Source organism: Simochromis diagramma, unplaced genomic scaffold (assembly GCF_900408965.1).
Source record: "Simochromis diagramma unplaced genomic scaffold, fSimDia1.1 OVJJ01000514.1, whole genome shotgun sequence".
Taxonomy (NCBI): domain Eukaryota; kingdom Metazoa; phylum Chordata; class Actinopteri; order Cichliformes; family Cichlidae; genus Simochromis; species Simochromis diagramma.
This window is the reverse complement of record NW_024387346.1, coordinates 1107308-1119119: the sequence shown is the minus strand read 5'-3', so window position 1 is coordinate 1119119 and position 11812 is coordinate 1107308. Positions and strand designations below refer to the sequence as shown.

At 40.7% G+C, this 11812-nt stretch overlaps 1 protein-coding gene across 5 annotated transcripts; it reads left to right on the top strand.

The window, feature by feature from the left end:
- Positions 1-2788: 2788 nt before the first annotated feature.
- Positions 2789-11770, top strand: slc35a5 (solute carrier family 35 member A5). Of its 5 annotated transcripts, none has more exons than XM_040006715.1 (10): positions 2789-2887; positions 4668-4827; positions 4985-5083; positions 6407-6540; positions 6761-6828; positions 7172-7360; positions 8059-8253; positions 8346-8473; positions 9492-9760; positions 10377-11770. In XM_040006715.1, exons 1-10 carry the CDS (start codon positions 2816-2818, stop codon positions 10443-10445), a joined length of 1383 nt encoding a protein of 460 aa, XP_039862649.1. In that variant the 5' UTR covers positions 2789-2815; the 3' UTR covers positions 10446-11770. The 5 variants fall into 5 exon arrangements, with proteins under 5 accessions (XP_039862649.1, XP_039862653.1, XP_039862652.1 ...); XM_040006718.1 differs by having other exon boundaries at positions 2800-2883; positions 4671-4827; XM_040006716.1 differs by having other exon boundaries at positions 2801-2887; positions 4671-4827.
- Positions 11771-11812: the final 42 nt, after the last annotated feature.

Genomic DNA, 11812 nt, shown 5'->3' with positions numbered 1-11812 from the left:
TTTGGACATTTTATCATTTCCTGATGATTTTCTGTGCTGAACGTTACCGTTTTTCAGCACAATCTATAAGTTATTTGAATAACATCCTCAGGCCTAATATTGCTCATGTGACACATCGCGGACATCCTCTCAGTTCTGTACATATTATTTGTATTGCACTTCGGTTTTTTGCAAACGGGAGCTTTCTGTATAATATTGGTGACGCTGAGCACGTTTCCAAGGCTACCGTCTGTCGGGCAGTCAGGAATGTTACAGTTGCACTGAAACGTCTCCTGTACTCGTTTGTGGTGTTCCCCGGTCATAGACCCACAAGATTTATCAAAGAGGGATTCCACAAAATTGCAGGTATCAAGGTGACCAAAACGTAATGTATGATGTGGTGATACTTGGACTACTACTTAAATTTTACATTTATTTTCAGGGTTCCCAGGCGTGATTGGCTGTATAGATGGCACTCACATTCCAATCATTGCTCCTTCAGTAAATGAAGGAGACTATGTGAACAGGAAGTCTTTCCACAGCATTAATGTACAGGTACATAGTTCCCTGTAGCATTTCAAACTAACAGATTATTTCATTATAGTAATGGATGCTAATTTGTGTTCTCTGCACTGTGAAGATCATATGTGATGCTGCCAACATTATCACAAATGTGGAAGCCAAGTGGCCAGGCTCTGTCCATGACTCACAAATATTCCGTGAATGTACACTGAGCACAGAATTTGGACATGGTGAGTTGAGAATACTTTAAAATATATAAAGACCAATTGCTTCAGGGACATTTGAACTGAAGTGTATCCTTCTGTCTTAGGAGAGTTCACTGGCTACTTGCTTGGTGATAGGGGGTATCCATGTTTACCCTATTTGCTTACCCCTTACCCTGACCCTGAACCGGGCCCACAGCAGCGATATAATCTGGCTCATTGCAGGACAAGAGCCAGAGTTGAAATGACTATCGGAATGCTTAAGGCCCGGTTCCAGTGCCTGCAAAGACTCAGGGTCACCCCAGAAAGGGCATGTGACATTATTGTGGCCATGTGTGATTCTTCACAACATTGCCACAATTAGAGGAGAACACTGTCCTTCTGAACCAAACATCAGCAGTGATCCAAACCATGAACATCCTGACCCTCCCACGGACATACAAGATGGAAGAGCAGTCAGAGACACCATATCTCACAATCATTTCCTTTGACCCATCACCTCAACATGTTGAAAGAAGAATAAACAGATTTTTGGATCAACTGGCTTTATTGGTCGCCTGTATTTCCTGTACACAAAGTATTAAAAGATGTAAACCTCATAAAGTGTCTTTGTTGCTTCCTCCTCTGTAACAGCTGTCAATGTTTCTTCATTATTTTCCTGTGGTAAAGAAATAAACAACATTGCTGTTCTACTGTAAACTCATATAATCTGTGGAGTATTACTCACAACTGCATGTCGCTCTGGCTCAACAGGAGGCTGCACCAGATGCAGTACACCACCACCATCAACTGATAGTATATGAGGTTTATACAGGTCACTTATAACTTACAAGGGACCAAATGGCAATTAACAAACATACCAATCACCTTACACTTCATTGTCATATTGCTCTCAAAGACAACCAAGACTGAGGGAAGGCAAAATCAGTAGGAAAATAACTTCACTACAAAATAATCCATTATGGTAAAGAGTTTATCAAATGAATGAGTAGCACTGCAAAGGTGACTGTGAAGAAAGGATGTATGCACATCATGTATTATTTTGAATTTACCCCCTATGTAGGCACTTGTGTCTTGCGGGGTTATTGACTCAGAGGATGTCCCCGCAGAGATGCCTTCGGCCACAGGGCGCCCACTGTTTTGGCTGAGGGCCAACTCCTCAGCCTCTGTGAGTGGTGGTGGTGGAGGACCCCCACCTGTTTTTCGGGCCTCCGCTTTTTTTCTGTTGGCTATAACGGGTCACATTTGAGCATACAGAGTAAACAAATATGTACTTGTAATGTGCTCAGATAATTTCAATAAGTGCTTACAGAAAGTAAATTAATGTAGCCTCTAACTGCAATTGATTTACATGGGACAAACAGACCAAGCACTATGGCTCATAATACAATTACACCTTACCTGTTTGGACTATATTTTTATATTTCATTTTTACTTGCTGCCAGGCACGTTTGGGGCCTGTTGGGTTGCACCTGCGCTCACATCACATCACAAAATAAAATGTATAAAATAACAAATAAAATAACATATGATAAAATAACGTGTTAAATTGGTGGAAATCCCTAGATCAATGTTTAAATTAACACTCACGCATTGACTCTGTCGGCTATGTTTTGCCATGCATGCTCCCTTTCTTTCGCAGCTGTGGCTGTGTTACTTTTTTCCGCGGAATTTGCATGTTTTCGGCATATGGCTGCCATCAGAATTTCGCCGTCAAGCGCTGTAAAATACATTGACCGCGCCTTCTTTCCCTCCGTCTCCATGGTGACTCGCTGAATCTGTGCTCCGCTTATCAGGGCTTTATGTATCCTCGTGCGCGTGCTTAACTTGGGGTTAAAGCAACTCCGCGTTGATTGAACTACTTGTTATCAGCCTTTCTGAAACCGAATATTCCGAGTTGGACAGTTCGGGGTTACTCAACCCTGTGTATCGTTTTTCACTCTGAGTTTTCTAAACCGGCTTCCTGAAATAGGGCCCTGCTTCCAACACAGTAGTGTGTTTGTTTTGATTTGTGGCCGTCTGTCATGGCGCCGCGATCCCACAATGCAATGCGGCGTGACGTCAACTCCAAAGCCCAAAACGGGATGACGTCGTAACATGTGTTTTAACGCATGCGCAGATCAACCAGGAAGCGAAACGCAATCCCTCGGTTATGTTTTGTACTAAAGAAGACTAACAGGCAGGTATTTATAACACTGCCCTGTTTTCTCATGTTATGGACAGTAGCCTGAAAAAAATAATTTCCGAATATTTAAAAGAACAAGCGTGTTTTATCGGCGTTTATTGGCATAAAGGTGACGTTTTAAAGGCTAGTGATGCAAGGCCACCTCTGTGCTAATAGAGCTGTGTGTTGAATTTTGTGTGTTTGAACAGTCTAACTTACCGTCCTGCCAATTTTCGGGTGATTTTTACAAGTTTTATGAGTATTATTGGACATGGCAATGGAGTTTAAATTATCTCAAAAGCTGGAAGTTGATTTAAAAACTGTCGACTAATTTGCCGTTAGTTTGTTTTGTTAGTTCTTAAGTCAGTAAGTCTTTGTAAAAGTGAAATATAACTACGTATTTTAGCAAAGTGTCGGTGTTTAAATTCTGTGTATTTAGGTCTGTGTAGGTTCTCAGACGCCAAGATCATGGTAATGTAAGTCGCGTTTTTCCCCAAACGCCTTAGATTGCAAGAGTACAAAACACGTATTTTCTCTTGTGAGTAGGTAAAGGAGAGGAAGCACTGTATCAAATAAGCTTAAATTAAAGCAAGAGTACTTTTAAAACATCATTCAGTAGTTATTATAGCTATCTAGTGTAATTCTTCTTCTTCTTCTTATTTTTTGTTAAGTTAGTGAACAGAAACCCCCCCCCCAGCACCAATACTTGTTGCACTTAGCAGGGAGTGTTTTTTTGTCTTGGTGAAATTGTGGATATACAGTACTGTGCTAAAATATTGAAGCTTCCCTCATTTGTGGCTATTGGCGGCTTTTTATTAAAAAAAAAAGAAAAACAAATTTTCAGTCCAGTCATTGTACCTGATTATTTTCAGAGGAACTTTTATTTATTTATTTTTGTTTGTTTGATAAGCCACTTAACACTGACCTGTGAATTATTCAAGAATAGGAGAGCCCAACTCAGTGTTGTGTCTGCACATAACAAACAACTGAGCAAAGAGGCAATTTTAAAATATATTTCTAGCCACTTTATTACTTGCTGCCTCTCACAAAAACACAGAATTTGTGCCCATTTACTTATTTGAATATACAACAAATGCCCAGGATAATGCTGTTTGACAGGGACACAATTGTATTTTTTGCACCAAAGAAGTGTTAGCTGAAAACTTGGCATATGGTGGTGCCATATGCCACCACGCTGCACACCACATCAGCGTGGTGTGCAGCGTGTCTTTAAAAGCAAAAGGAAGGTAGACAAGTGGAGGACAAAAGAAGAAGTGGCAGGCTTAAAAACCTGCCCACAGCTGATTAACAGTATCTCAAAGTCACGTTCTTTAGAATCAGCGTGAAAAAATGCAGCAAAGACCTGACACAGGACCTGAGAGATGCATCTGGGCTTGCAGTTGATCCATATACTGCTTACTGAAGCCGCATCAGAAATGGTGTCAGTGTGAGGGTGGCTGTCAAAAAATTGCTCTTAAGGAAGGGAAATGGGAAGAAAATGTTATGGTATGCCAAATGACACAATAACCAGACTGAAAATCCCTGTGAGCCCTGTTGCAACAGTGCTTATTGAGTCATAGTTTGACAGAGAATAAACAAAAACAGCCAACATCCACATAAATCTCTTGGATTACTTAAAGAATTGACCTGAAAGCTTGCCTGACACATAGATTTCTTGGAATATAAAGGTCATCTTACTGAATATTGAAGTTTTAAAAAATTCTTTGGCAGTATAATAATCATAATGTAAAGGGGAAGTCTGCTAAACATGTGTGTGTGCATCGTTGTGTGTATTCCAGCAGGTTTGGCTGGATCCATTTCCAGTTGCAGCCATGGCATGCTGCCCCTTGTGCCCCAGGCTGTGCTCCCGCTCATCAGCCTACACTCTTGCTCTCGGGCTAGGCTTTGTAACACTGGGGACCAGCCGCATCCTACTTCTGAAAATGTCTGCCAATGCCGGTGATTACCTGACAGTAAACACATGCACACAACTTTTTTTTTTTTTCACAGCTGGATAAAAAGATTTAAAAAACAGTGTTAATTTTTCTTGCGTGCATTACAGTGATGTGTTGGCAGCTTGCTCAGCACGTGTCTTCACATTTTGTTCTTTTTGCAGAAAACAAGTATGACTTCCTCCCAGCATCTGTAAATCTGCTTGCCGAGGCTCTTAAACTGCTCTTCTGTCTGGTCATGTCAGTCAGGGTCATAGTCCGAGGTAAACTTTGATGCCTGCGTGTGTGTCCTAGTTGGGATCAGCTTATGTTCTGGTTTCATATCACATCTCGAAGTGTTTTCACACCTGCGGTGTTTTGTCTGTTTAAATCAAACTCTAATTCGTTTTCCCCCCTTGGTGCAGTTCGTTCGTGCAGGTGTGACTGCACTCAGGCGCGGATGAAAAGAACAGCACCGAGACCCTTTGGAGGAAGTGGTCTCAGTACAGTTCCAAATTGACTCCAGAGCGGTTCGTTTATGGTGTGAAGGTGTAGTTTGAGCTATAAAAAAACCCCCATCCCATAGCAATGTATGCTTTGTAATCTCAGCATCGAAAGGTACTATAGATGTGCAAAGGTCTGTACGAGCTAGCAGCTAACCATGAAATAAATGTAAATTCTCTGTGTTCAGCACCTTCTTCCTGCGTTTACTTTTGTTGCTCCCAGCCCGACACATCTGGCTGCTGAGCAAACTGAACATTGTCACATTGTTTGTAGTGACGCAGTTTGGTTTGTGTGGAGTTCACTTGATTTCTTCTCTGTGTGGAAACAAACCCAATCACAGCGAAAAGCTAAAAGTTTACAAACTCATCAAGTGGTTAGGACCAGAGTAAATGAACTATAGATGTGAAAACACCCTCAGTTTCAGATATCTGGGCAAACTGCTTGAATGTGGAAGAAGTTAAAAAGAAACTAAGATAATGTTGGAAGTGTGATTACAAGTTTGCCTATGAAAATAAAGAAAACATAGCAGTTAAATATGACTGATCTGTTTTTAAGGTTAAAAGCCCCATTTTTGTTGTTTCATTTGTGTAAATTTTCATCTCAAACTTACAAAGAGAGAATCTTTCTGTCAGACTGGCCCAATTTCCTGTAGAGGACCATTATTAATGAATTATTAATTATGTGTTATTTATTATAAAGTCCTGTGTCTCCAGAATTTTGGGATTGTACCTATTAGTTTATCATACATAGGTGTGACTGACTGTTGAAATTATTTTTAGATTTCAATACACCTGCTAGCTTAGATCGTAGAAGGCACTAAAAATCTAAACTAATGAAGTCTATAGGAGACAGGTTAGTGAATGATGGCCAGTCAAAATAAGGTCAACGCTCCAATTAAAGGTCAGTGGCAACAGGAATGTTGAATTAACCATTACAAAATAGAAGGGATCAATAACCTGGGTATTAGTATTTATCATGTCTCGAATATGACAAAAACCACGACAAGTCTTACAACTAATATTTGTGTTCATAAGTTCATCTGACCTCATTCTGTGTTCCATGAGTGAAGGATGTTCGTTGACTCTTTCTTTCTGTTACTACAGAGGGCCGATCATGCAGAGATTTGGGTTGTGCCTCCAGCTCTTCCTTCCTCAGCTCCCTGAAGTGGGCCGTCCCTGCTTTCCTTTACTTTCTTGACAACCTCATCATCTTCTATGTTATGAGCTACCTGCAGCCCGTCAGTACAGATAAGATATTTAAGATGTTTGCTAAATGATAGCTGCTAGAGGGAAATGTGGTTGCCTGGACTGCAAATTTTTTTAACCCTTTGTTAACATCCAAATCTCATTTTCCAGTTTGTAGATTTGAGCTTTTCATATCAGACTGGCATTAACAAAATGTCCTGCACATTTGATGCTTTAAATGTGCTGAGCTGCTGCTGTTCTTTTTGTCCCCAGGCTATGGCAGTGTTGTTCTCCAACTTTGTCATCCTGACCACAGCTGTGCTCTTTAGAATAGTTTTGAAGTAAGTTTCACTTTTAACTCAACTGTTCTTCAGAAACATGTTGTGTGTGTTTGATTGTGGAATGAGAGGTGATATTTTAAGATTTTATTTGGTTGGTCTCTTGAGGAAAAAAGACATTTTTTTCATGTTTTCCAATTGTAAGCGGACCAAAGTGTGCATGTGAGTGAGAATGGTCTCCTATACCATGGAACACTGTTACTGAATGTGTTTTGCTTGTCCCAGTGCACTAAAGCACTCACAGGTAATTTGATCTTCAGGCTGTTATTTTTATTACTGTATATCATAAGCTAATAGATTAAGCGTCATTTGTTTTTTGTTTTTTTTACTTGGCCTTTTCCTACAGGAGGCGCCTGTCTTGGGTTCAGTGGGCAGCGTTGGTTATTCTCTTCCTGTCCATCGTTTCCTTGACAACAGGATCAGGAGGCAAGCAAAACTCAATAGCTGTTCCCAGTCTTCACTCAAACCCACTTTCTAGCCCCTCCAACTCTTGCCTACTCTACACCCAGCTTCTGGAGGAGATGAAGAACAGCAGGTAAAAGTGAAGCATGCAGGATTATTTAACCTTTACTTAACTAGGAAGTAGATCTTCGGAGATTTAAAATGTTTTTGCAGCAGAACAATTTTCCGGAACAAGATGAGCAGCAGCACAAAATAGAACAATACACACCCAGTGAGCATATTTATACACATGAGATAAAGAATAAAGTGTAGAAACTTAAGTAAAACATTTCAAAACTATGAAAACATCATGACAGGTCAAATGTAGTGAGGCTGCAAAACATTTATCACTGTATTCAAATAATTTCTAATCACCTTGAATTCATTTAGTGAGATCAGTCCCCTCAAATATAGTTGATTTTGCAGCTCATGCTGGGAAGCTGAATATTAAACTGCCCACAGCTGTAGGGAGAGATGGAAAGATTATATGTATCAGTTCCAACTATTTTAGCAGGTCTTTTATGCAAAGGGAGAAGAAAAGGTTTGGTAATCTAATAAATGACACATATCTGTCATATTTGTAATATTAGATTTAAATGATGGTGTTTTGGACTGCTGCATCGAGAAAGTATTCTGTAAGTAAAATGGCGCAGAGAGCTTTGGGAAATTCTGAGCACTTCTTTTGCAACTTGATAACATTTTTGTATTATTTATTAATCTACAGTGAAATACTGTAATGTACACGTTACATTAAATACGCTTTTTCACATCTTTGTTCCTTTACACTGCCAGTATATCATGGGCATCAGCCCTGCCCGGCCAGGCCTGGAGGGACAAAGTAGTATCGAAGCTTCAATCTCTGGGTGTGGGTCACATCCTGCTCATCCTCCAGTGCTTCATCTCTGCCATGGCCAACATATACAATGAGAAGATTCTCAAAGAAGGAGAGCAGCTCACTGAAAGCATCTTCATACAGAACAGTAAACTGTGAGAAGCTGCTTGTGAAGAAAATGGGAAAGCAGAGGACACGTGGATGACTTTGGTGCTAACATCAGTCGTTTTTACTGCGTGTTTTTTAGGTATGCCTTTGGTGTGGTGTTTAATGGTCTGACTCTTGGGCTCAACAGCGAGGCACGAGGTCTCACCATGCACTGTGGCCTCCTACATGGACATAACATTTATTCCCTGGGCTTGGTGCTGGTCACTGGTGAGTAATGGTGGATTAATGACTCGCACTGCCATCACAAATTTGTATTTTTTTCTTTCCCCATTGGTCAGATTTGTCAGTTTCTTCCAAAATGTCAGTGTTAAACAAAAGTGGACCAAAACAGCTTCAACATTTATTCTACTTTTGGACATCATGCAGTCATTGGGACCACAAAATTACATTTAACATTTTTAACTTTTGGTGTTTCTGCCTATCACAAGATTGATAACTTCAGTCAGCACTGTAGTGCATCATTCTCACATCAGAGGGACATTTGAATACTGTTTTATACAGCATATGACTGGAAGATGAATATCAAGCAGGCATAAGTGTGATGTTTATTGAACTGAGATCTCCTACTGTCATTTCTGTTGCTGGAGATGTCCACTCTAATTTAATTTAATTAGTTTGCTGCTTTGAATTATATGCAAACATGTCCATGTGGATTATAGAAGTTGCTTGAGGAAGAGAAAATATGTTCATCAAAAGAAGACAGTTTCCTCCTGGACTCCTAGGTAGGTGAGGTGTTTTTGGCCATGTCCTACTGGGAGGAGGTCTCAGCGGGCTTGGGGAATACTGTGTCCTCCAGGATGAGCTGGAAGGGATGGCTGGGTTGAAGGAAGTCTGTCAAATTGATAAGCAGAGGAAGTGGTGCAGCACCTGGTTCTGTTTGTAGAAGCTCAGATGTAGGGGCAGCCAATCAGATAAAAGCTGGCGTAAATAGAGGAGGGGTCGGGGTGGGAGCTCCAAAAGACTGTAGCATGCAAAACCACTACTTTGTACAATTTCTGTCGTCTACAGACAAAATCATCTTAACTTGTGATCTTGTAAGCTGCTGGCACTTGAGTTGTTTTATGCCTCTGAACAGAACCTGGTGGGTATTTGGTCCTGCTTCTGGCATCAGTGCTAAGCTACAGTAATCCAGCTGCTGGATGTAATTTGTTATTAACTGGACTAGTTCATTTATCTATCTCTAGTATGCATTTGAAGAACTCATAATCTTCTGTGTTCTCCCTAGCTGCCCTGGGCTTATCCGTGGCCTTCATCTTAAAATTCAGAGACAACATGTTCCATGTGCTGACTGGCCAGATCACTACTGTTCTGGTCACAGGCCTCTCCCTCTTCCTCTTTGACTTCCACCCTTCGCTGGACTTCTTCTTCCAGGCACCCACTGTCCTGCTGGCCATCTTTATCTACAATGCCAGCTGGCACAAGGACCTGGAATATAGCCTGCAGCGAGAGAAACTACGGGTCATCAACGGGGAGGTGTTTGAGAGGTCAAGAGGGGTAGGAGACAAACCACATATCCTCAGTAGTCACGCACACAAGCCCACACACTCCTTTTCCTCACACAACTTCGCTCACCTAACCCCGATGTATATCCACTTCCTCTACTCCCGCCCACATACCAAGTGCTCTGCAGGAAACTTGGCTCTTGTTTCTCTGTAATGTCATTTCTTGAGTGCAGGAGGAAACCTGATTCCCAGCTATGAAAATAGCATCCAGGCTCATGCTGGAGCCTTACTTCATATAATTCCTTTAGTAGTCAAGTGTTTTTTGATGGAAGAAGCTATTTAACAATACAGTAGTCTGTGGGGATACTATCCTGGAATTCTTTTCATCCCCAGCGTCCCCAGGAAGAAACCCTGTAATTCATGTGAAATGCCAGGTTTCAGGTGTTTGTTTCTTTGCTAGAGCACTAACAAAAATATCCTCTCTGTTGGCAGCCGTGGCTTTAAAATGCACGGTACTTCCCCGGTGTTTTTCGGGGAGCAAATACTGCCCTCCACTTTCTGAAGACAGAAAAAAGATGTGCACAGTGCCTCAATGTCTGCAGATTTGTCCACTGGATTTGACCACTTGTGCATTCATTCTGATGCCTTGTCTCTTTTTTGTGTTGCAGGACGGTGAGGAGCTCGAGCTCCTGACAAAGGCAAATGCAGACAGTGAATCTGATGAAGAGTCCTTGTAGTAATGATAGAGCTAGTAGTATCCAGAGGATACTCTGCATCTTTCCTGCTGCTGGTGTCGAACTGCACAATTGACTGGATGGAACATGGTCACAGATTGTCTGTGAAAGCATTTATTTGAACAGTGATAAGCAGGTAAACGGTGAAAGATACTGTTGCTAGATTATATGATAGACTCCTAGAATTAAAAACAAACAAGGTGTTTAATAACAGAATTAGCAAAATCTGTATATTTTGGAAACGTGCCTGTCTGTGGATGACTGCTGTCATTCATATGGGGGAAAGTACCAGCAACGCTGTTTGTTGGAAGATAAGTGATACTTTTGGATTCATTATGGATTTCTTTTATGGACAGTGTATTTCTTTACATGATTCCTGTTGTACATGCTGCTATCTGACTGCTTGCTGGTGCTGGACGTCTAAGGACCAGAAACTGCAGTTTCAAGATTGTTTTGATAATAGATTTGTTTTGAAATTGTAGTGATTTTGAATCTTTATCCACACTATGATGAATTCGGTTTGTATTGTACTGTGGAAGAGGCAGTCCAACGCAAATCCCCCCCCCCCTAAATCTCAGCCTTCATGAAACTCCACTCTTGTCCATCAGCCTTGTTTCCACTCCGTTCTGCAGTCATGAATGGATGTAGGAGCTCCTTTAACTGTCTGGACATTTGCAGCTCAAATAATTTCACATGGTGATGAATAGAACCACAAAGAAGACGCAGAGTTTTCATCAAGGTGGATAAAAGAAACTGTCTTTTATTTGGTGATCTCAATTCTGGAATCACAAAAGAAGAAACTCAACCAAAGGGAAAAAAGGAACAGAGGCAACTATTAAGTCCAAAGTAAAAGGGGAAAGAAAGAAAATACCACTCACATTACTACGAGAGGCAAAAAAAAGTTGTTTTTCATTGTTGAAAAAAGGAAAGCAGAGCTGCAGCTTTTTATAGGACCCCAAATTTCCCCCAAAATAATAGGAGGCTTGCTAAAATGTAGTACACCCGACATTAGGTGGAAACAAAAAATATAAATGAATGTTTTATACATCTGGCACCTGGACTATTATTTTCATTGGACTATTGGTGTTTATTTTCTGAGCCAGAATAAGTGGTATTGATATAATTGCCACTAATGCCTGACTTTCTGTCAGCACCACAAACTCCCTGCTTCTCTTACTTGGGGCTTGAATATTTTCTTGTTAAACTGTAAAATAACATTGTCTAAAGATTGTTGTTTGTGCCATTAAAATCCTCACGTGTGAATGCATTTTCTTGTAAAATAAATGGCAAGTTGTTTTACTTCTGTGCAAGTAATGCAATTTAATACAGTCGCTGATGTCTTGTCATAAATTTATGTGCATTTATTTAAA